This window comes from Mirounga leonina, unplaced genomic scaffold (genome assembly GCF_011800145.1).
Source record: "Mirounga leonina isolate KUSES-001 unplaced genomic scaffold, KU_Mleo_1.0 Mir_173, whole genome shotgun sequence".
Classification (NCBI taxonomy): Eukaryota; Metazoa; Chordata; class Mammalia; order Carnivora; family Phocidae; genus Mirounga; species Mirounga leonina.
The window spans coordinates 85,204,138-85,225,850 of record NW_023270447.1 but is presented as its reverse complement, the minus strand read 5'-3'; the positions used below and the strand labels follow the sequence as shown (position 1 = coordinate 85,225,850).

Genomic DNA, 21,713 nt, shown 5'->3' with positions numbered 1-21,713 from the left:
CCGCACCGATCCCATTCCCTTGCTAATTAAATCCTGGCTTTGGGGAGCAAGACCTAATTTTTAAGAACAGCTTTGTTGCAGTATGCTTGACATACCCCAGAACCTACTAGCTTTAAGTGTGTAATTCAATGATTGTAAAGACATTTACAAAGTTGTGAAACCATCACCATGATCTAAGAAACCTCATGCCTTTAGTAGTCAACCCCCGTATCCGTCCCCAGCTCGTACAAGCACTGATCCTACTCTCTGTCCCTCTAGATGGACCTTTTCTGGACATTTCCAGAATATGGGCTCTGTGTCGGGTTTCTCTCACTGCACATGATACGTTTGAAGTTCATGCGTGCTGTAGCGTGTATAAGTGCATTGTTCCCTTTTATTGCCACACAATATTCAGGTACAGGTATACTATGTTTTATTTATCCATTTACCAGTTGATGGACATTTGGGTTGTTTCCACATTTTTGGCTACTATGAAGAATGCCGCTATGAACAATTGTGTACAACGGACCATCGTGCACACGTTTTAACATGGCTGCTCACCAGCCTCTCCCATGTGCTCGCGCTCCTCCCTCCCCCACCTAGGGGCCACCCTGCCTTCGATTTCCTCTGCTTAGATAGCTCCCCCTCAAGACACCGCAGCAATGGCCCCTGACAGGGATCTTGTCTCTTTTGCTCACTGCTATATCCCAGCTCCCAGGACAGTCCCTGATGCATAGTAGGTGCTCAATAAAGAGTTGTTGCGTGGAGGGAAGGAAAGAGGGAGAGAAGGAAAGAGGGTCAGGACACTAGCCCGAGTCTACCTGGCTGCCATGTCCTTCTGGCCTCACCATGCCGCCTCCCCTGGAAGTTACCAGTCCTGCTGGGTATGGCTCCTTGACACCAACTCTAAGACCACTCCCTGCAGGTGCAGCTGAGAGGGATGCCACAGATGAGCTCCCTCCCTCCGAGGCCCGCCCTGAGTGCAGCACCAACCCAGAGGACAGCAAGACGCCCACCAGGTGACTCCCTGGCCCCTTTTGGGGGCAGCTGGGCTGGGGCTGGAGGTGGGGCCTGGGCTGGATCTCTGTGCCAAGGTCGCAAGTCATTTTGGAGGATGTGTGCCCGGCTCTGGGCTGGAACCACTGGGAATGGTTCCTGAGCACATGCTTCCCTTTCTCCATCTCCACCGTCAGTCTTACTTCTGGCTTCTCTCCTGGTAGTGCCCCTGCCCCTCTGGTCTCCTCGGCAGACCCCCAGATCAGTCAGGAGCATGGAGGGGGCATCACCCACGCCTGGGGAGACACCCCCATATCAACGAGCACACCCATCTCTTTCTCCTCCACGGCAAAGCCCATTCTGGTTTCAGGTAACTATTAGAGAGGAGCGTCTGCCTCCCAGAGGGCCGGGAGGAGGGAGGCTACTCCCTGGGCAGCAGCATCCACTGGGTGGGGGAGACCAGAGCTGACCCCAGGTTTCTGGCTTCTTGAGCTGGGGATGTGCCTCTGTCACTTGCTAGTGATTGTTCCTCGATTCTGGGCAGGGATTTTATTCACAGCTTCATCCCCGTGGCCCATAATTGCTACTCAGAAAATACTTGGAGAACGAAGACATGACCTTGACTAGTTGCTTAATTCCTTTGAGCCTCAGTTTTGTCGCACGGACCACGCAGGGCAGTAAGCGGTGGGGTATACGTAGCTAGCACCTTACGGGGCTCCTTGGAGGCATTCTAAGGTAGGCTTCGGTTTGGGGCTTGCAGTTCTAGTGTCAGACACGAGGTGGCGGCAGTCCTCCAGCCAGCCGACCTCAAAGCGCAGCCCTGGACTGGCAGCATCAGCAACTTGTTAGAAGAGCAAATTCAGGGCTGCACCCCAGCCCCGCTGAACCACGGTCTGTATTGGAACATGGTCCCGGGAGATCTGCATGCATGTTAAAGTTTGAGAAGCACATACATGGCACCTACTACTTTTTAACACCTGAACGTGGACTTAACAGTGATTGGATACACCATCTTCATAAGGGACAAAGGAAAAAAAGGAACAAGTTAAGTCCTGAGTTAAGTTGTAAAAGAGTATACCCACATAGTGGTGAAGTGTGTGGGCGCTGGGGCCGCCCGGCCTGGCCTGGCCCAAGCCGTGATTCTTGCGGTTTACCCTTTGCCATTTTAGTGAGTTACTTAATCTTCGCCAGCCTCAGTTTCCCTCGTTTGTAAAAGGAGATGGTAATGGTGCCTACGTGATATTCAGGGAACAGGTGCTGAGTGGGTGTATGTGCAGAGAAGACCCCGTGCCTGCCCATCTGGAGGGGAGCTGGGAATCCTATCAGACTCCCCACTTCACCCTCCTCGCTGCTCCACCCCCCCCGCCCCCCCCCCCCCCCCCCCCCCCCCCCCCCCCGACTCCAGCCACACTGAATGTGCTGCCGGCTGCCCCGGGGGCCGCACTTGGCATAGGCCCTCCCCCACGGCCCCCAGACCATGTTCTTTTGGACCTCAGTTCCTTCCTCTGACTCCTCGACTCCTCAATTTCTCACAATCTAGAAATGGTTCGTTTCTGTGAACCGTTTAGCTGCCCTGATGGGCCCCCTCGAGCCAGGGGAGGGAGGGCAGGTGGATAAGGGCTGCACCAGGGAGGCAGAGGGTCTGGGTCTCAGTTCCTGCTTGGGGAAGGACCGGGTCCTGCCAGCCCCAATGGTGTCTGTGTCCCAGGAGAAGGAGATCATAGTCCGGGGTGAGGACCATGTGGGGAGGTTGCAGCGGGGGCCCCTGGCGCACTGCTGTGGTGTAGACTTCAGAGCCCCCGAGCATCAGGGCAGAGGGTGCAGGGCTGCCTCTGTGTTCCAGGGCCGATGCTCTTCTGGACGGTCCTGCTGCTGGTGGTGGTCCTGGGCTCCGTGTCCTTCCTCCTGTGCCACCGGAGGGCCTGCAGGAAGTGGATTCAGCAGAGTGAGTGGATGTGTCCCTGGGGCCTGGGGGAGGGCAGGTGCCCCGCGCTGGGCTGGCCGGGTCTCTGCGCTGCCCTCGGAGGCCCTCGGAGGCTCTCCAGCTAACTCCTCTGTCGTTCCAGAGCTCCACCTCTGCTACCCTGTCCAGACCTTCCGGCCCAAGCTGGAGCCCGTGGGTAAGTGTCCACATGTCCAGAGGGGGCTACTCGGGCCCCATGGACACAGCAGCTCGAGGCCCTGGGTCTGGGGCTCCCTCTGTGCACAGGCTCATCTGTAACGGGAATGCAGTGCGGGTGGGACCCGTCCTCCACGGTCCTCTGCAGCGTTCAGATGGCAGGCTGGCAGGAAGGTTTAAGATCCATCTTGTCTCTCATTCTTTCCTCCACAGTGCCCACCCCCTGGAGAGGCATTCCTGAATGCCTTCCCTTCCTTCCTGGCCTCCCTACCCCTTCCTTCCTCCCCATTGCTCTGTGCCCCTTCTGCTGGCAGCGAGGGGCATAGGGGTCTGTAGGGCAGGCTGACAGGGCCGGAATCCTGGTTCTGCCACTTACGAGCTGTATGGCCCCGGTGAGTTTCTTTGTTCCGCTGTGCCTCAGTTTCCTCACTGTAAAAGGGGATGGTGGGGCCCACTTCAGACGGTGTGTGGTGCAGGAGGTGGTTGCTGTCGGCCGACGGGCCGGCCTGTGTTGGGGGCCTTTTTCCTCACCAGGAATCTCAGGGCCTTCTGATATCTACGCTGTTCTGAAGCGCTCCCTGGCCCTGGCTCTCTGATCCCGGCCCAGCTTCCAGGCCAACTTTTGCAGACCACTTGTCAGAGCCCCTGACCTACTTCCAGCCCTCACCTGGTTGTGTATGTGTGTGTGTGTGTGTGTGTGTGTGTGCGCGCGCGCGCGTGCGCCCACGCCTTTTCTCCCCTATGCAGCCATTTGCAGGCAGGGCAAGGTCTTCGTCAGCACTCCATAAGCACTGACTGAGCACCTACTGTGTGCTGGGCCCTGACCACAGGGGAAGGAGTGAACGCGAATTTCTGAGCTTCCCTTTCTGGTTTCAAGGCAGGCTCCCATAGAGGGTCTCACCGACCTGGGAACCCCAAGGGAGGTGGGTGATGATCTGTCTCCCTTCCATAAGGAGTCAAGGCTCTGAAAGGTGGATAGCTGGCCAGGGCCACACAACCGATGAGACTCAAGTCTCAGGCGCTGGTCCTTGAGGTTGCGGGCTTTGTTTGTGGAGGGCTCAGACCTGTCCCCTCCGCCTCCCTCCCCTCAAGCTTTGTCCACCTCCAGTGTCCACCCACGAGCCCAGGGGGCAGTCTTGGGCCAGGTCACAGCCCTCTTGCCCCCACCCCCCTGCCGTCTCCCCAGGACCCTCGGAGACCGTCACTGCAGCCTGCCTTTGGACTTGGGCACAAAACCTGTCCACTGAGGCCTGTTTTGAATTTGATGAGTTTCACAGCAGGTGCTTGTGCACTCTTAGCAAGGGGGGTTTTTGTGTTTTGATAGTTTCAAGCCTGTTTCCATGAGCTGTCAGCCTTAATGTCTCATTGAAACCCATGTTTGCTTTCTTGACATTTTTCTAGTATTAGAATTTCCATTGCTGTCAGTTTATTTTTTTCTTCAAACCTTCGTGATGGCAGTTTTGCCACAGAGAAAAAGAGAGAGAGAGAGAAAAAGAAAAAAAAAGCACCTTCCCTTAAAAAGGCAGACCTATGAGAAACCAAGCCCTGAGACTCAGTGGCGGCCATCCTGTTTGGGGCTGTTTCTGGCCCTCTGGCTTCCGGCGGGTCCCTGGAGGGTCTGGGTTCCCAGGCCCGAGCTGGAGGGAAGGTGAGGCCAGGATAAGCATCCAGGGGCTCAGGATGAGAACGGATGGAGCGAGGTGGATGCCCTATTCCCTCCGGAGCAGTGGGTGCTGAAGGGGCAAAGGAGCTTTCATTCACGTGCTTGCTCGTTCAAGTGTTCAGATCATCGTCCAAGTGGCTCTCTGCTGGGTGCAGAAACGGGTCCTCGCTCTCCCGAGCGTTCAGACCAGCATCAGTTGCTTCAAGGGACTAACGGCTGGCAGGGCGGGGATGCATGCCCCAGCCCTCCCTGTCCCAGAGCAACAACGCTTACCAGCCATCTCTTGAGTCGATTCGCCTTTATGGCCCGTGTCCTTGGTGGCAAGCTTTTGCAGAGGGCAGACGCACAGTGGACCGGGGAGGCACCTGCTGCTTTCATCCCCATTTCACAGATGAGGAATCAGGAAGGTGGAGGAACTTGTTTAAGGCCACTTGGTTAATAACAACCTGGGGGTGGGAATCGTGCCTGGTTAAGAAACACTGACTAAAATTCTTCATTCTAATGGGCACTAAAGTCCTTATCTGTTACTTCAGGCAGGTTTAAGTCGAAAAAAAATTTTTTGTTGTTGTTTTGAAACAATTTCAAGCTTACAGGAGAGTCACAAGGACAGTACAAAGAACTTATTTTTCTGAACTTTTTGAGATGAGTTAGTGACTCAATGCCTTATCATCTCCACATACTTTAGTGTGTGGTCATACAAACAGGGGTGTATTTTTATACGATGTATAAAAATACGTGTCACTACACCATCAGAATCAGAATTCACACTGATGCGTTACCACTGGCGAATTCTCAGACCTCATTCAAGATCCTTTGTCCCAACCATGTCCTCTGCAGCAGAAGAATCCAGTTCAGGATTTCGTGTTGCATCTGGTTGTCACGTCTCTTGTCAGCCTGGCTCTGTTCCTGTCTTTTCTGCCACGTTTGTGCTCTTGCCACTTTTGAGCATTCCACCACCGACTTGGTGGGCATCCCTCCCCTTGGGTTTGCCTGGTGCGTCCTCATGGAGACCGGAGTCAGGTCGTGCTTCTTTGGTGGCGGGAAGATGCCAGGAGTGACGCTGAGCTTCTCTGGTGGCAGCCGTCCCGCCAGGTTCCAGCCGGTCAGTCCCTTTCCCAAGTCCCTCACTTGGCGTGAGCGCTCCCTGCCAGGCCGCTCCTGCACGAGGCTGTTCTTTTCTCCTTGGCAAGCAGTAAGCACTTTCGGGGGAGGTACTGCGAAGCTCTGTGAATAACCAGTTCCTCATCACACTTTCTTCTTCCTCTCTATTTATATCTGCATGGACTGGTGGCTTTCTATTTGGTTCTCTTGCCCTCGTTATTCTGATGTTCAGATTCAGTCCTTGAAGCTAGCCCCGGTGTCCTTCTGTCCCGTCCTTCCCTGTTCTGAGCACTTCTTTAAGACGATCCCAACTTACCCGGTACTTCCCTGCCCTCACCCTGGAATCAGCGGCATCTCCCAGGAGCCGAGATCGGAATTAGGGGTGCCCGTTGCCAAAGCCTGCTGAGCCTCTGTGCCAGACTCCTTCCTCAGGTCTGTTCCGCTTCCCATGGCAGCCAGGCCCCCAGGCCAGATGGGGGCCGGGACTGAAAGGGGAGAGTGACTGGGAAGGACAGGACCGCAGCATCGGTGTCAGAACTCACGGGCTCGGCTGGAGTGGCCCTCACGGCAGCCCCTGGGAGAACATGTACTTGTCCCGGGGGGGCCACCGATGCCTCGGGTGTCCCTGGACTCATGTCCTTGGGTGCCGGACACGTTTACGAGAAGATCTCGCAGTTACTTCCCAAAGCGAGGAAACCAATAAATGAAGACAGTGGACTGAAGCCACATTTTTAGGGGAAGTGCACTTAGGAAACCTGATCTCTGTACTCAGCGCGATTTGTCCTGGGTCGTTAGCAAAGTACACATGTGGGTTGTGAGGCAGCTGCAGGCAGACCTTGGTGCCTCTGGATTCTGCCTTTTCGCCTTTATGTTGTTTTATGCTCGTTGCCAGGAGTCGGTATCAAATGCTGGTCTTCTCTTTGGTGCGGTGAGCGCGGCGCCACGTTAATGTCCTGGGACCCCCCGCATGCTAGGCAGCCTCCTGGGCACTGTCCCTTTTTCACATTTAAATTTTAAAAAAATTTTCGACAGACTTCAATTTTTAGAACCATTTTAGACTTGTAGAATATTTGAAAAGATAGTTCAGAGAGTTCCCGTGTACCTCACACCCAGTTTCCTCCATCGTTAACAGCTTACGTTGGTGAATTTGTCGTGATGAATGAGGCAATATTGACACATCACCATTAACTAAAGCCCATACTCTGTTTAGATTTACTTAGGTGTTTGGTTTTTTTTTTAATAAGAGACTCTTTTTTTAAAAATTTATTTATTAGAGAGAGAGTGAAAGAAAGCTCCAGTGGGGGTTGGGGGAGGGGCAGAGAGAGAGGGACAAGCAGATTCCCCACTGAGCAGGGAGCCCAACGGGGGGCTCGATCCAAGGACCCTGGGATCGTGACCTGAGCCGAAGGCAGATGCTTAACCGACTGAGCCACCTAGGCGCCCCTGGGTTTACTTAGTTTTAGCCAATGTATTTTCTTACTGTTCCAGGCTTCCACCCAGGATACCATGTTACATTGAGTTGTCATGTCTGCTTGGGCTCCTCTGGACTTTTCTGACTTTCCTGTTTTTGATGACCTTGGCAGTGCCGGCCAGTTATGTGCAGGATGCCCCTCTATTGGAATTTGGCTAATATTTTCCTCCTAGTGAAAGTGGGGTTGCAGGTTTGGGGGAGGAAGACCACATGGGTGCAGGCTTGTTCTCATCACATCATATCAAGGCACGTGCTCTCAGCGTGACTGATCACTGGGTACCTTCACGTTTCGGGTCTCATTTAGTCTTCATAAAAACCCTCCAAATTTGGCATGCTGTGTCCCATTTTCCAGATATGAGGACTAAGGCTGGGAAGGTGGAGTGATGTTGTGTTGGGGGTTCCCTGCCAGGAAGCCCTCTGCTTCAAGACTGCTAAGCCGCCTCATTGTTTGGCATCTGGCTTGTTTTCAGTTTTTTGATTATTGCACACAGCCTTGTTGTATTCTCTTGGGTTATTTCCTGAGGGTGTGTCCGTAAAGAGGGATTACTGGGTCAAAGGGTGTGAGGTTTTCACTGCCAGATGGCTCTTGAGAAACATGGAACCAGTTCACAGGGCATGAGCCGCTGTGTTCCTTTTTACCCACATCCTCTCCAAGACTGAGTTTTATCACTTTTATTTTATTTTATTTTATCTTGTTACTTTGTCGCACTCTTGCCCCCCCGCCACCCAAACCACAGCTGGCTGTTTGCAAAAGTCAACATTACTCTCAAAGGACAAAAATTAGGCTTCACTGACATCATTTAAAAGAATGTGCCTCAGGTCAGAGAGCATTTCCCCAAGCGGTAGCTTGGGTAACAGACAGTGGCCACCCAGCGGGAATGAGCTGTGGCCTTCCAAGGTGACCACTCTGCTGGGAAGAGCAGTTACCAGACGAAGGAAACTTTAACATTTGTTAAATCAAGACTCCAGATGGGGCGCCTGGGGGGCTCTGTTGGCCAAGCATCCGACTCTTGATTTCAGCTCAGGTCATGATCTCAGGGTGTGAGATCGAGCCCCATGTCAGGCTCTGTGCTGGGCGTGGAGCCTGCTTGAGACTCTCTCTCCCCCTCATCCCCAGCCCCAGCCTCTGTGCTCACTCACTCTTTCTCTCTCTCTAAAAAAATAAAAATAAAAAAAGAAGAGGAAAGAATCCAGAATTGTGTCATTTTATACGTGTTCTTTTTTTGACCGTCAATCTGGTTCATTTCCTCTTTAGACACTTTCTGCACGCTGATAGTCACTTAGGAGGCACGTGTAAGTGTTTCCCCGAATTGACCTAGTGTCTACACAGCACGTTCCAACCACCTGTCTTGTTTGTAGTATCACAGTTGGTTGGCCTCCAGTGAGTGTTTCAGCTAGGATTCAGGGCTGGTGGTTCCCAGAGCTGCTGATGTCAGAATGTTCTGGAGATGACTTAGCTCGCTGGCATTTTCAGAGCAGATTTCTCTGGTCAGGTACGCACACCTAACAGCAGCATATTCCAAGTCTCTGAGAGGGCCTCCTCAGGACTCCTCAAGGGCTGTGTGTCCCCAGACGACGGTCGATGCTGGGAGTTGATTTGCCCAGTGTAGACCAGATGCCTGGGTGCCATCTCCGGCTTTCTCAGATGGCCAGTGGGCCATGGTTAAATGTCACCATATGCTTGGCCATGACCTGGCCCTGTATTTGATATGAGAGAAGTGCTGGTGTGGAGGGTGGGGGTTTGGGATGAGAAGATAAAGTTGTGCCCTAAGAATCAGGCAGCACCTCCTGAGTCCCGCAGAGGGAGATGACAGGTGGTAGGATGATGAGCAGCTGTCCTCCTCATGGGTGGTCACACAGGCTCTTTCAGGCGTGTCTAGTAGAAAACCGAACTCCCACCAAAGGCCTCCAGGGTTGATTGGCTCTGGGTGTGTCCAGCGCAGGGTTCAGCAGAGGTCCTCAGGATCGGTCACCTGCTCTCACCCAGCCTTGAGGTCCTCCATGTGAACTTTGCATGGTGCTCAGGGGAGTTCTGGGCTCTCTAGACCCTGGGCTACAAAGCCACAGACCAATTTCTGAGCCCGCAGAAGCCTCTGCCTGGGCGCCAGCCGGGGCGTGTGCCAGTCAGGTGTCTGGGCCCCCTCCCTGGTAACTGTAGGTTCAGGGTAATGTTTGCAAAGCCCCTGGCCCAGCACCTGCACACAGCAAGCTCTTTGTAAAAGACAGGTGAAGAGATCCTTCCAGCTCAGGGCAAGCTGACTGGCTTAGCGGTTGGGGGAGAGGTCGTTCCTGGTTCTCCCGCAGCCGCTGCCCAGGCGAGGGCTGGCGAGTGAGCCTCTGTGTCCGGGCGTGGGCGTGGGTTCTGAAACCATCCACTGTTGTCCAGCCTGAGGGCCGGACAAGTGTCAGCTGCCACCCATACGTCGATTGGGGCAGGACCAGGCAGCTGCCAGGTTCTCCTTGGTGAAGTCACTACTCTTTTTCTTTCTGCAGATTCCAGGCCCTGGAGGAACCCGACAGTAAGTAGCCCTTCCTTGCCCCACCTCCCCGGCTTTGTGCCCCTAAAATCGGACTCTTTTGCTAACAGAGCCGCTGGTTCTGAGAACTGCTGGTGGGTCATTCCCCTCCCCCAGTGACCGGGGTGCGGGCTCCCCCTGCAAGTTCAGGCTGAGTCTGCCCCATGTGGGGTGCTCTGAGCACAGTGGGGCCTCTGCCAGGCCCTGGCCGGCGATGGGGAGCTGCAACCCCTCAGCAGTCTCTGGCTCCTGGCTCATCCTGCCGGGGACTTCCAGAAGGGCCTGGCAGACCGTGGATTTGGTTTTGGCTACTTCGGGTGCCAGGTGGGGTCATTTCCCTTTTCTCCTTCACTCCGCTGTGGTTCTCATTCTCACAGCCGGAATGACAAATTCATAGCACGACTCTTTGAAAACTTAGCCATCACGGGGCGGGGGGGGGGGGGGGGGGGGGAGGAGGCGCCTGGGTGGCTCAGTAGGTGAAGTGTCCGACTCTTGATTTCAGCTCATGTCATGATCTCAGGGTCATGAGAACAATCCCCACCTCGGGCTCTGCGCTGAGCGTGGAGCCTGCTCCAGATTCTTTCTCTGTCTCTCCCTCTGCCCCTCCCCTCCTGCTCACGCTCGCTCTCTCTTTCTAAAAAAAAAAAAAATGAAAACTTAGCCATCCCGAATGGAGCACTTACCATGAGCCAGGCACCTTGCTTTGTGCTTCTCAGAGTTATCGTGGGTAGTCCTGACAGCACTCAGAGGTTGGTGCTGTTGTCCATTTTACAGAAGAAGAAACCCAGGCACAGACAGGAGAGGTGGGTCCACAATTGGAAAGTAGATCAGCGAACCCTGGCTTGACTTGAACCCTGGTTTGTCTGGCTTCAAAGCTGGTACCCTGAACTCTTGCCCTGAGCTGGAAGGATCTCTTCACCTGTCTTTTACAAAGAGCTTGCTGTGTGCAGGTGCTGGGCCAGGGGCTTTGCAAACATTACCCTGAACCTGCAGTTACCGGGGAGGGGGCCCAGACACCTGGCCCTCACCAGGCTGGGCCTGGCACGCTGCTCTGTGCCCAGCCTCCAGGAGCAGCCTCGGGGGCAGGGGTGAGAGAAGGGACGTTGCCCTCTGGGGCTGAGGGACGAGGCAGGACAAAGCACTCCATATGGCTGCGTCTCAGCTATGTATGGTTCACCCAATTTTTTTTTTTTCCATTTATCAATTTTTCCGTGACTTTCTTTTAACTCAAAATATTCATAGATGGAGAAAGGTTTCCATCCTTTAATTTTTTAATATAACAGACAGAACCACAATATGAGTTCAGTTTCGAATTATGGGAGGTCACATTCAAGTATGCTTGGGTCAGATAAGTGGCTGTTACAATACCAGGAAATTTCATGAAAAAGTCATTTAATGATTTGTGAGATAATCAAACATTTTTTGGCCATGGGAATCAGTGTTTTCACTGTAACTTGTTTAAAATGCTGTCTTTTGGACTTCAGATGATTATAAAAGGATAATCAGGATTGTGTAGATACACTTTGTGAATCACTTGACCTCATTCCATTTTGAAGGCTGGAGGTACATAGTATGCTTTAGAACATTTCATGAGACTTTTTTTTTTTAAGATTTTTTTTATTTATTTGTTTGACAGAGAGAGAGAAAGTAAGAGAGGGAACACAAGCAGGGGGAGTGGGAGAGGGAGAAGCAGGCTTCCCGCTGAGCAGGGAGCCTGATGTGGGACTCGATCCCAGGACCCCGGGATCATGACCTGAGCCGAAGGCAGACACTCAATGGACTGAGCCACCCAGGCACCCCTTCATGAGACTTTTATACTTACCTATAAAAGTTAAAAACGAAACCACCATTTTCCTGAAGATATAGCTATTTTTAGAATACGTTAGTGTCGTCATACCGGATAGCTGTCCCGGGAGGTCAGGGCTGCAGAGTTGGGGTGGGTCTAGAGTGCACACTTACCCACAGGGGCTTATAAGCATGGATTCCAGAGCGAGGTGCCAGGGTTCAAGTGCTGGCCCACACACTTACTTGAGCAAGTTACTTGACTTCTCTGTGTCTCAGTTTCCTGGTCTGTGAAATGGGGAGGGTGCTAATATTAGCCACCTTAGAGGGTGGTTGTGCGGATTCTCAAGCACTGTATGGGATTCTGGCTCCTGTCGTTATTTGGTACAAGTTAAAAGCAACAGGACTTCTGAAACTCAACACAGGGCATCAGGCTCTCAAAGCCGAGAAGCCGTGGGTGGTGTGTGGCAGCTTTAAGGCAGAGAGGGAGACTCACTGGAGTCTACAGAGGTGAAGAAACGGGCTTCCCAGGGCGGCTGGGGGCACCCTGCATCAACTCCACACCCTCTGTGCCCACAGCAGCTGAAGAGTATATCGGTGGTGGAGTCAGGCATGGAAGAGCTGAGGTTAATGAGCCCCCCGCCTGTGGAGACCTCCCCCAATGGGGCAGCCTGCCTAGAGAGCATGCGGCTGCTGGAAGCCAGCCCACCCGCCGCTGGGAGCCCCTCATCCCCCAGGGACCTTCCCGAGCCCCGGGTGACCTCAGAGCATACCAACAACAGGATCGGTGAGTCTGCTGATTTGGAGGGTCCTGGTGTGGTCAGGGCTGAGGGGGCAGGGGGAGCTGGGCACTGGACCCTGGGCCCCCGACGGGAGCCAGGGACCCTGGGGTAGGAAGGCCCAGCGAGGAAGAGGCGTGGGTTCTCCTGCTGGCCCTTGTAAGTAGGAGCAGCTTTTTGTGGGAGAGTTAAAGCTTGTTCCGTCTCGGTAGCCCAATTTAAATTTCTGGAAAATCGGTGTAATAGTGATTCGGCCCTCACAGGGCCATTGCAAGCATTTGTGAAGTTGTCTGGGTGAGTGGGGGTGAAGGTTGGGGAGAGAGGCTCCCCCTTCCCCCGGGCCTGCCAACGTTGAAGTGGGACGTGAACGCTGCTCCCACCCCCAGCAAAGAGCCCCTTGCTGGGACAGGAGGAGACATGCCAGTGACAATAAGACCAGCCACTTGTCTGGGCGGAAGTCTTCTCTTGTCACGTGGCCTTCTGAGGACAGTGTCTGCCTCCCCTTTTCACACCCGGGGCAATGGCACTGTGAGGTAGGTGCGGGGAGATGTTCCCTGTCACATAGCTGCGGGGTGACAGAGCAGGGACTTGGCCTCACCCCGTGCCCGCGGGGCTCTGAACCCCTTGGCTTGCCCTCACCGGCGCGGGCCTCAGCAGATGCATTGAGGCCAGCCCTTCCCGAACTGCCGCCGCCCTCTGCCTCAGGCAGACCTTCCGCTTTGGCCTCCCAAGGGTCTCCCTGCCTTCTCTCCAGCTTCTCTCCACCCTTGCACACCAGCGTGTCTCCACCAATATACAAGCCTTTCCCGTCTGCACCCCTACTTCAACCCTCCTGGGGGTGGGGGGTGGGGGTCCCTGTCACTGTCAGGATGAATTCCAGATTCTTATTCTGGAGTTCAGACTGGTCACTGGTCACGAGCTGCCTCCTCCCCCCAGACTCACCTGCCTCCTGACCCCTCTGGCCTACTTCACCCACCCACTGGCAGTTTCCAGAGTTGACAGAGCCCTCCCTCCCTTTGGAGCTTCTCTGTGGGAGCTGCTTCCTCACCTGGGACAGCCAACTCCCCCTTTGAATCTAGTCAATTCCTGATGTCCTGAGGCCACTGCTTATTTGCCTCCTCCTCCAGGAAGTCTTCCTGGCCCTCTCCACTCTCCTGTCTGGACCAAATGCCCCTCTGCTATGCTCCCTCAGACGCTGGGCCTCCATACCCAGTATCCTCAGCCCCCAGCAGTATGACTGTATTTGCGGCCTCCCCACCTCCTCGCCCCCACCTGGCTGTGAGCTCCCTGAGGGCAAGGCCTTAGTGAGCTCCATCTCTGTCTTCTCTGGAGGGTTAACTATTGCTGGGTTAATACCAGAGAGGCATTTGTAATTGTCCTACACATTTCTATAACAGGCATTGGTGGATAGAACTCTTTGGGGCAGGGTCTTTAATATGAAACCAAAACTTTTGGCGTTGTAGCTTTCAGCACGTTTTATTTAAAAAGAGTGTTATTTGGGGCAGTACCACCAAAGCATCTCCTTTAAATTTCCTAAGAAGTCCTAACTTGAACATTTGGGTCTGTGCTGCGTGCAGTGCCCGGAACTGTGGGGGCAGGTGGAGGGAGGTACTGGGCTCCCAGGATGGCTGGGGTGCAGCCTGTTAGCCTCGCTGGGAAGCAGGGTGGTTGGGAGAGAGGGCCTTGGAGGTTCGCTCAGGAGCCTTTTGTCCTTCTGACACCATCCCAGGGGGCACCCCCTGCCCCACTGAACCTGTCTGGTACCCCAGGGGGACCAAACTGCAGCCTGAGCTCTATCCCTCTGCCCCTGGGCACCAGGCAGGGGGAGCCCTTTCACCTCCCACCCCACCAAGATAACTTCCCTGGATTCTAGAGCTCTGGGTGGGTAGAAGGTTCAAGCAGCTCCTGAAAGACCCTCCTTTCCCCTCCCAGCTTGTGGCGGGAGTGGGGGGGGGGGAAGGGCAGCCCTGTGATGAGGGATAGAGTCGGAGCAATCAGGACCCTCGGAGGTGAGGGAGGGATAGCCTGGCCCCTGGCTTTGGCTTCTTCAGACAAACCCACCTCCACTTCTCTCCCACCCTGCTCCGTATGCCTCAGCTTCTCCCCTAGTCCTGTCTGGCTGCTCTGTGCCCTGTCTCGCTCCCCAGGGTCCCCTCTCTTTCACCACCTCTGGCTCCCACCTCTTCCTAGCCCATCTGCTCAGGCTCCCAGGGCAAAGGGCCTGCAGGCCTTGGTGGAGGGTGTGTGGCTGGGGCCTGAGGCCCTGCTTTCTCTTTTGGAGTGTGTGAGGGGCTTGCCACACTTGTAGCTTTCCTCTAGTCCTCGCTGCTATTTTGAACACTTCCCTTTTTCCTGGAGGTGTTAAAAATCAAAACAGAAGAGCCAGCATTATGCAATTGGGTGGCGGGTGCAGGGCCCCCAAAGATCTTTTGGGTGTTCCTAAATCAGAGGGATATAACTGGGTGACCCAGAGAGGTAGGGGTCCCCAGCGCCCTGCTCCACCCTAGCTTTCAAGTTCCCTCTTGAGCATCCTCATTCAGACTCCAGAGAGAGAGTCCCAGGGCCAAGCTGCTGGGAGCTTGGGACCCTGCCCTGAGCTCAAGGCCATCAGAAGCTGGGCTGAGTGAAGGCCAGGCTCCTCACTTCCCAGCTTCTTGGGCAGCTTACTTAACTCCCCTGAGCCTCTGAAGCACCCCCTCCCACCCCCGTCCCCACAGTGGATGGTGGTGAGGACTGCAGGGGGTCCTGCCTCTAAGGGGCTGCGCTGCCGATTCATCCAAGCAACACACAAGCAGTCCTACTATGCGCAGGTCACGGCCTAGCCGTGAAGGCCTCAGGCGGGAGATCGGCCATAAGTAACAAACACTGAAATATGGCCCTGAGCGAAGAATCACAGGCTGGTGTTCGTTATTAACAGGGCTGGGGTTCTTAGACTGTGATCAACTGTCTGGATTTACCTGAACTGAAAAGGTCCATAGGCCACAGGACCTTCACTACAACAACCAGGAGCAGCCCAGGCGAGCCGGAACACGTTGGTCACCCCAGGTTTCTGATGTAGGCACGTGGACAGGAGTGGAAAGGGCAGCTAGTCGGGTGGGAGTTTCTGCCGAGATTTCTACTAACTGCCTGGCGACTTTGGGCCGGTCATTTAACCTTTCAGGGCTTTAGGTTCTTTGTATCTGTCCACGGGGACAAGAGTAGACTGTCTACCGTGTGGCAGTGGTGTGAGGACTCAGGGGTCGTGTGGAAGGTTCTGGACGGTGGCCAGCACGTCCGCTGCTCACTGGGGCCGCAGTCCCTCCCTTCTCTGCCCCAGGCCCGCTTTCTCTCCCAACGCTGTGCTCTCCTTCCCTACCCCATCCCCACCTAAATGCTGAGAAGATCATGAGCCTCTCCCACAAGGGAGCCAGTCTTAGCATGCAGTTTCTAGCTGTTTTATGTCCTTTGAGCCTCAGGACACCTGTGAGGTTGATGGGGCTGGCGGTGTGTCAGAGAGATTGTGTCATCTGCCTGCAGCCACACAGTAGGAGAGACAGAGTTGGAGCTTGGACCCTCCTCTGCCTCCTCACCCTGTCCAGCTAGGGCTCCGGTCCCCTCACTTTACCCATCCTTTTGCCTTGCAGAGAAGATCTACATCATGAAGGCTGACACAGTGATTGTGGGGACCGTGAGGACTGAGGTGCCTGAGGGCCGGGGCCTGGTGGGGCCGGCGGGTCCTGAGTTCGAGGAGGATCTGGAAGTGGACCATGCTCCCCACTTCCCAGAGCAGGAGACAGAGCCTCCTCTGGGCAGCTGCGGGGATGTCATGTTCTCAGTAGAAGAGGAAGGAAAGGAGGCCCCCTTGCCCATGACCGTCTCCGAGAAATGAAGCCTGGCCTGGGTTGGGGCTGAGAGGGCAGTGGGGTGCCCCCCCGGGAGGCCAGGGTGGCCCTGGTGGCACCAGGCTGGTGGCAGAGGCCCCGTGTGGCCTGGACTGAGGTTCCACATCCAGGGGTAGAGCAGCCTGGAGCAAGGGGGTTCTGGTGGTCTCTAGTTGCATCCCCCCCGACCACTGCCCCCCAGCTCAGACCCTCGGGGAGCCTGGGCTTGTGCAGGAGAGACAACCTAGGGGCTGGATCTGAATGGCAGTGTTTGTTGGAACAGCGGACAGACAGCAGAGACTGGGCACCTTGTCTCCTGCCAGTGCTGGGAAGATGCCCCCAGGGCCTTGAGCATCACACCGCTGGGGCCGGGGCTCACTTGCGGAGGAGGCATCCCCCTGTGCCTTCTACTCTCACATGGACCTTGCCGCCATGCCAGCAGCCCCCAGTTACTGTAACGTGGCCCCCTGTGGGCACTGAGCCAGCGCCTGCCATGGTCGCTCCTGAGTCAAAAGGGACGTCAAGGGGTGGGGCGTCGTCGGCTGGCCCCATCTTGGCAACAGCCAGCGCACGGCGCTCTGTGCCCTGTGTCCGGGTGAGTGCCCAGCCTGACCCCCAGCCCTGCCAGGGCTCGAGTGAGACCCTCCTGGTGCTGCCAGCCCTCCCCTATTCTGTAGCCCTCACGGTGGGCTGGAGGCCTGGGGTCCCTGACTGGTCTCACAAGGTCCCCACCAGTCCCCTCCGTGGGAGGCATCTTAGGACCCAGAGGTCTGCAGACGCTCAGCAGCTGTAGCACCCTGCCCCCACAGGAGACCCTCCCCAGCCAGCTGCCGCCTAGAGAAGGGCCTGCTGAAGGGGAGCCCTGGGCCCTTCCTGGGTCCTTGCCTGCTCCGTGGGCACCTCTGCTCTGTCCCGGGGACATGCGCCTTCCCCACACCTGCCACGCCCTCGGAGCCCAGTGGCCCCCGCCCTGCCCTCACGCTCCAGCCCCCAGCACCCATGGCTGGGATACAGATGTCGGAAAGCAACACCATTTCGCCCAGACATCCTGCCTTATTCCGGATTCTCAGAAAAGCAAGTAGTCCAGTCTGGCCTTGAGGACTTTTGCATTTCACGCTAAGGAGTAAAGCTGTCCCGACTTGGGTCTGCGGGCCGGCTCTCCCCAGGGCTTTCAGACTCATGTAAGCAAACCAGGGGCCTTGGAGAGGGACGTGTGGGCAGATGACAGGGCTGCCCGCAGCTCAGGCCGTTCAGTCTCGGCTGCCTGGAGGCCCCTGGAATTACCCACTGGAGGCCAGGCCTAGGAAAGCTGCTATTTACCCGCCAGCCTGCTCACTCTCTGAAGGAAGTTGGGGCTGGGTCAGGAATCACAAGGTAGTTTCTGAAATTACTCAGATGTTTGGGGGAAAGGTGGAGAGGTTAGGACACCGAGAGGGACTCACACCGGAACCTGAAGATGTTGCCATGTGGTGGACAGTATTTGCCCGGATGTCTCCTGTGGGGACAGCGTGGGCGCACCACGCCTGCAACTCCGGCTGGAAGGGACCCGAAGACGTCCCACCCTGCTGAGCAGGGCACTGGCAGTCTTGGCTTGAAGATATGGACCGCATGTTGGACGAAATGAAGCACTCCTTTGCCCAAAGTCCCTTCACAAAACCTCTGATCCTCTGAAACCTTTGATCCTCAGAAAATTTGTAAGGTCGCTTAAAAATAACCAATCGTAAGTTTCAGGAAATGATCTTTGAGATTGAGTATTTGAGAATGTCTGAGCAGGAATGGTCTGGGCAATCTCTCTCCCCCCAGAATAGCAGGTTCCTCTTCATCCCCCTACCGAGGCGGCCAGCTTCTATGCTCTGTGTGCTGTGTCGAAGTGAGTGCCCAGCCTGGCCCCCAGCCCTGCCGGGGCTCGAGTGAGACCCTTCTGGTGCTGCCAGCCCTCCCCTATTCTGTAGCCCCCAGAGTGGGCCTCGGGTCAACTGACTTGTCTCACAAGGTCCCCACCAGTCCCCTCTGTGGGAAGCATCTTGGGACCCAGAGGTCTGCAGATGCTCTGTGCAGGAAGCCAGCTACCTGCTGGGGCAACCATTCCCACTGCTGGAGGTTTTTCTTTATCCTCAGAGGCAAACCCTTCCTCCATGTAATTCCCACTCCCTGGTCTAAGACTTATCCTCTGAGGATATTTAAAAGAAAGCCTCTCTTGCCATAAGTCTCCCTTTGGGTATTTGTAGAAAGAGATCCTGAGCCTCCCTGTGGCCCTCCCTCTGGACGGGGCTGAGCTGCCCCGCAGCTTGGGGAAAGGGAGTTCCAAAGTAGCAGCATGAATGCCCAGCTTTGGGGGCAAGGAGAGGACTGAGGGGTAAATGGAAGCCTTGGACTTGGGGCCTGAGCTGGAAAGGGCCCAGCCTGCAGCCCTGATCACAACTCAGGGCCAGTGGGGGGCCTGCTCCCCACCTCAGGCAGCTGGCCCGGAGCTCCCCTCTTGACTGTGGCGCACCTGTGGGGTGGACGAAAGAGACAGAGGGCTGTGGTCAGACCTCACCCACCCCATCCCCAAGACTCCAGCTCATGCCCAGACCTCACAATCAAACCCAGCCATTTACCCAGTGTTTCCCTGCCACGTGGTTGGTCCGAGAGCCAGGGCGAATTTCCCTGCCCTGACCAGTGATCAGGGACCATTTCTTAACCTCTGTCCGTTCTGACGTCCAGGTGGGCAGAGGACTCAGGGTAGCGGACGGCAGGCCGTAAGGGAGCCTCCCACGCATGAGTGACATCCATCTTCCTGAACACTTGTATTCAGGGAGTGACGGTAAGTGATGTGTCCTAAGGAAGCTAGGCAGGCTGGTAGGTTGTAAGCTGTTTTCGGTTTATAGAATCTCTCAGGCCAGGGCCATTCCCCGAAATGGAGCAAGAGGCTGAATCTCCAGAGCCTCTTTGTCCTCTCACTGTTCCCCAGGGCTGAGATCTTGAAGAGCAGTCACCGGGGACTGGCTTGTTGGGCTAAACAGAAATGAAAATCTGTGCAGGGACAAGGCAGCTCTCTCGCTGCAGGTTCTTGGGTGCCTTCTGTCCCACCCACACTCTTGACCCTGTCCTCTAAGAGAGAACAGTGGGGGAGGTATGGGATGGGAGGGGCAGGGCCTGAGACGGAGATGAACTCAGGGCAGAAGGCTTGAGTGGAGGTCACAATGAAAATATTAAAAGTTTCGAGGTCGGCTCTGTGGGCCTCATGAGGAGCTGGCAGAGCCCACCTGGGGCTCCTGCACCCTCCCACATATCCTTTACCCTGGCCCGGCACCCGTGATGGGCACACACCCCGAGGCCATGTCCAGGGACTTGCTGTGAGCAAGGTGCAGGCAGAGAGGCCTGCCCACCACTCTCTGGAGCGTAGACACAGAACAGCAGTGATGTGCAGGTGGGGATGGCTTCTGAGGTCAGACTTGGGTTCAAATCCCGGCTCTGCCGCTTACCAGCTGGGCGATCTTGGTTATGGGAGGCCCAGGGGGTAACACGGGTCTGGCTGTTTCCTGGTCTGCGAGGTGAGGGTATCAGCCCCTATCTGGTAGGGTCGTGGGGTCCTGTTAGAGGCCACCTGGTCCGTGGCTCGTGCTTGCTGCTGGCCACCTGTGTCCTGGGTGCAGCATGGCCCCACCTGCCATGAGCGAGTCCTTCCTAGGCTGGCAGAATTCAGCTCCAGGTAACCTTTGAAAGCGTGTTGTAATTGGTGGTTGGTCCCAGTAAGCCTGTGTTGGCTCGGGTAAGGTTCACTAGGGCTTTCAGGCTCTCCTGGGACCTGGCCTCCCTTGCCGCCAGATTGCAGTGGGAAACCCCACAGTGAGTAGACCCCTTCTTGCTCTGTGGGTGCCCTAGAGAACCTCTGAAGTCAAAGTCCTAGGACTGGGCTGCTTGTTAGATGTCTGAAACTCGGGGTGTTTGCGATGTGCTGTGGGTCCCTCTGCAGGGGACGTCCTGCTCATGGTTCTAGTGCATTCCAGTGCATTGCTGCTTAAGATCTTTCTTGAGTGGCCTCCCTCGCCCCCTTCTTCCCTGTCTCCCATCCTTTTAAAAACACCTAAGATGAGCCAGGCCCAAGTCTAGCTGCAGAGGATATACTGCACTCAGACAGACTTGCTGGCGTGGGTCCTGTGTCTGGTAGATGGAGACTGATGACAGTGCCTAACTGATCAGTGAACAAGGTGATTCCAGAATTCATCATGCTGTGTGCTATGAGAAGCCCCCATTAGGGGTCTGTGGCAGAGTGTCTGTAGCAGAGGACCAGCTCCAGCCAGGTGGCCGGGGAAGGCTTCTCAGCGGAGATGTCCCCTGAGCTCAACCTGAGTGACATGACAAGCTGGGGGCGGGGGGGGGGGGGCGGGGGACCTGGGGGCAGAAGATTCCGGGAAGTTAGGGGAACAGCAGCTGCAAAGGCCCTGAGGTGGGAATGCTTCTGGCCTTGAGATTCAGGAAGCACAGCCCAGCGGTAGAAGCAGGGTAGAGAGAAAAAGGAGGTGAGCAGGGAAGCCGGCCGGCCGGATCACTTAGATTTTATCATAAAAACATCGGTCCACGGTTATGTCTCTTTTTCTCTATTAGAACAATAAACATCCTGGTATTATCTCAGGACTAGGCCTCAAAGGCCCAAGCAGAGGCACCAAAGGTTGTTTTAACCTATTTCTGAGGGAAGTCTAGGAAGGAGGCAGCGGCGGCTGGGCGCCAGGAGGCAGTTGGCTGAGCTTTCTCAGAAAAGGCAGAGAGTTCAGACTGCATTCCTGGCTGATGGCAGGCAGTGCAGGGTCCATGGCTGATGTCACTGCGGGGGGCTGGGAGCCGGGAGTCTAGGTTCCCCTTTCTTCGGGTGTCTTCCAGGAGAGTAAAAACCACACCAAAAATTCCTGGGGGAGGGTGGAGCCTTTGTGTTTGGGTGCGGGGGTGTGGGGCCTCTTCGGACCCCGGCCTGCACGCACCCCCTTCCATTCATCAGCCTGACTTCTCCTGCCCAGGAAGGGTGCGGCTCCATCAGGGTTCACTTCCCGCTCGAGCAGTTCCAGCCACATAGCCCCCAGCTTCGGTTTCCTAGATCTGCAACACGGACGTAATAACCCTCTTACGAGATGGTGAGGCACCGAGGTAACCCGGGTCAAGTGCTTGGCCTGGCTCTAGGCACCTTTCCTGTTCGGTACGGGGCGGCCCATATAGGCATTTCAGGAGCTTTTGAGTTGGCTCCCGCCTTTCTGCATTCTTTCTGTGTTCGGGCTTCATTCATAATAGCCGAAAGGCTGAATATCAGCACTGTGTTTAACAGACTAGGGCTCAGAGAGGCGCACCGACTGACCCACTGTCACACAGCCAGGAAGGTGCCCTCCCGTCCACGTGGCTGGGCTGCCCCTGTGGTTGGGGCCACGTTTATATCAAGGTTATCATCGGGCCCTGTGCCCTCTGGACAAGCAGAG

General features: G+C 55.6%; 1 protein-coding gene across 1 annotated transcript in view; it reads left to right on the top strand.

Moving 5' to 3' along the window:
• The window catches only part of TNFRSF8 (TNF receptor superfamily member 8), a 39,381-nt gene extending 20,417 nt beyond the window's left edge, over positions 1-18,964 (top strand). Inside the window, exons 7-13 of the mRNA XM_035019771.1 lie at positions 905-998; positions 1,200-1,345; positions 2,819-2,920; positions 3,042-3,095; positions 9,823-9,848; positions 12,207-12,414; positions 16,030-18,964. Of these exons, the coding sequence (XP_034875662.1) occupies positions 905-998; positions 1,200-1,345; positions 2,819-2,920; positions 3,042-3,095; positions 9,823-9,848; positions 12,207-12,414; positions 16,030-16,274 (875 nt within the window). The 3' untranslated portion in view covers positions 16,275-18,964. The remainder of the gene's footprint in view (positions 1-904; positions 999-1,199; positions 1,346-2,818; positions 2,921-3,041; positions 3,096-9,822; positions 9,849-12,206; positions 12,415-16,029) is intronic.
• The last annotated feature ends 2,749 nt before the right edge of the window (positions 18,965-21,713 follow it).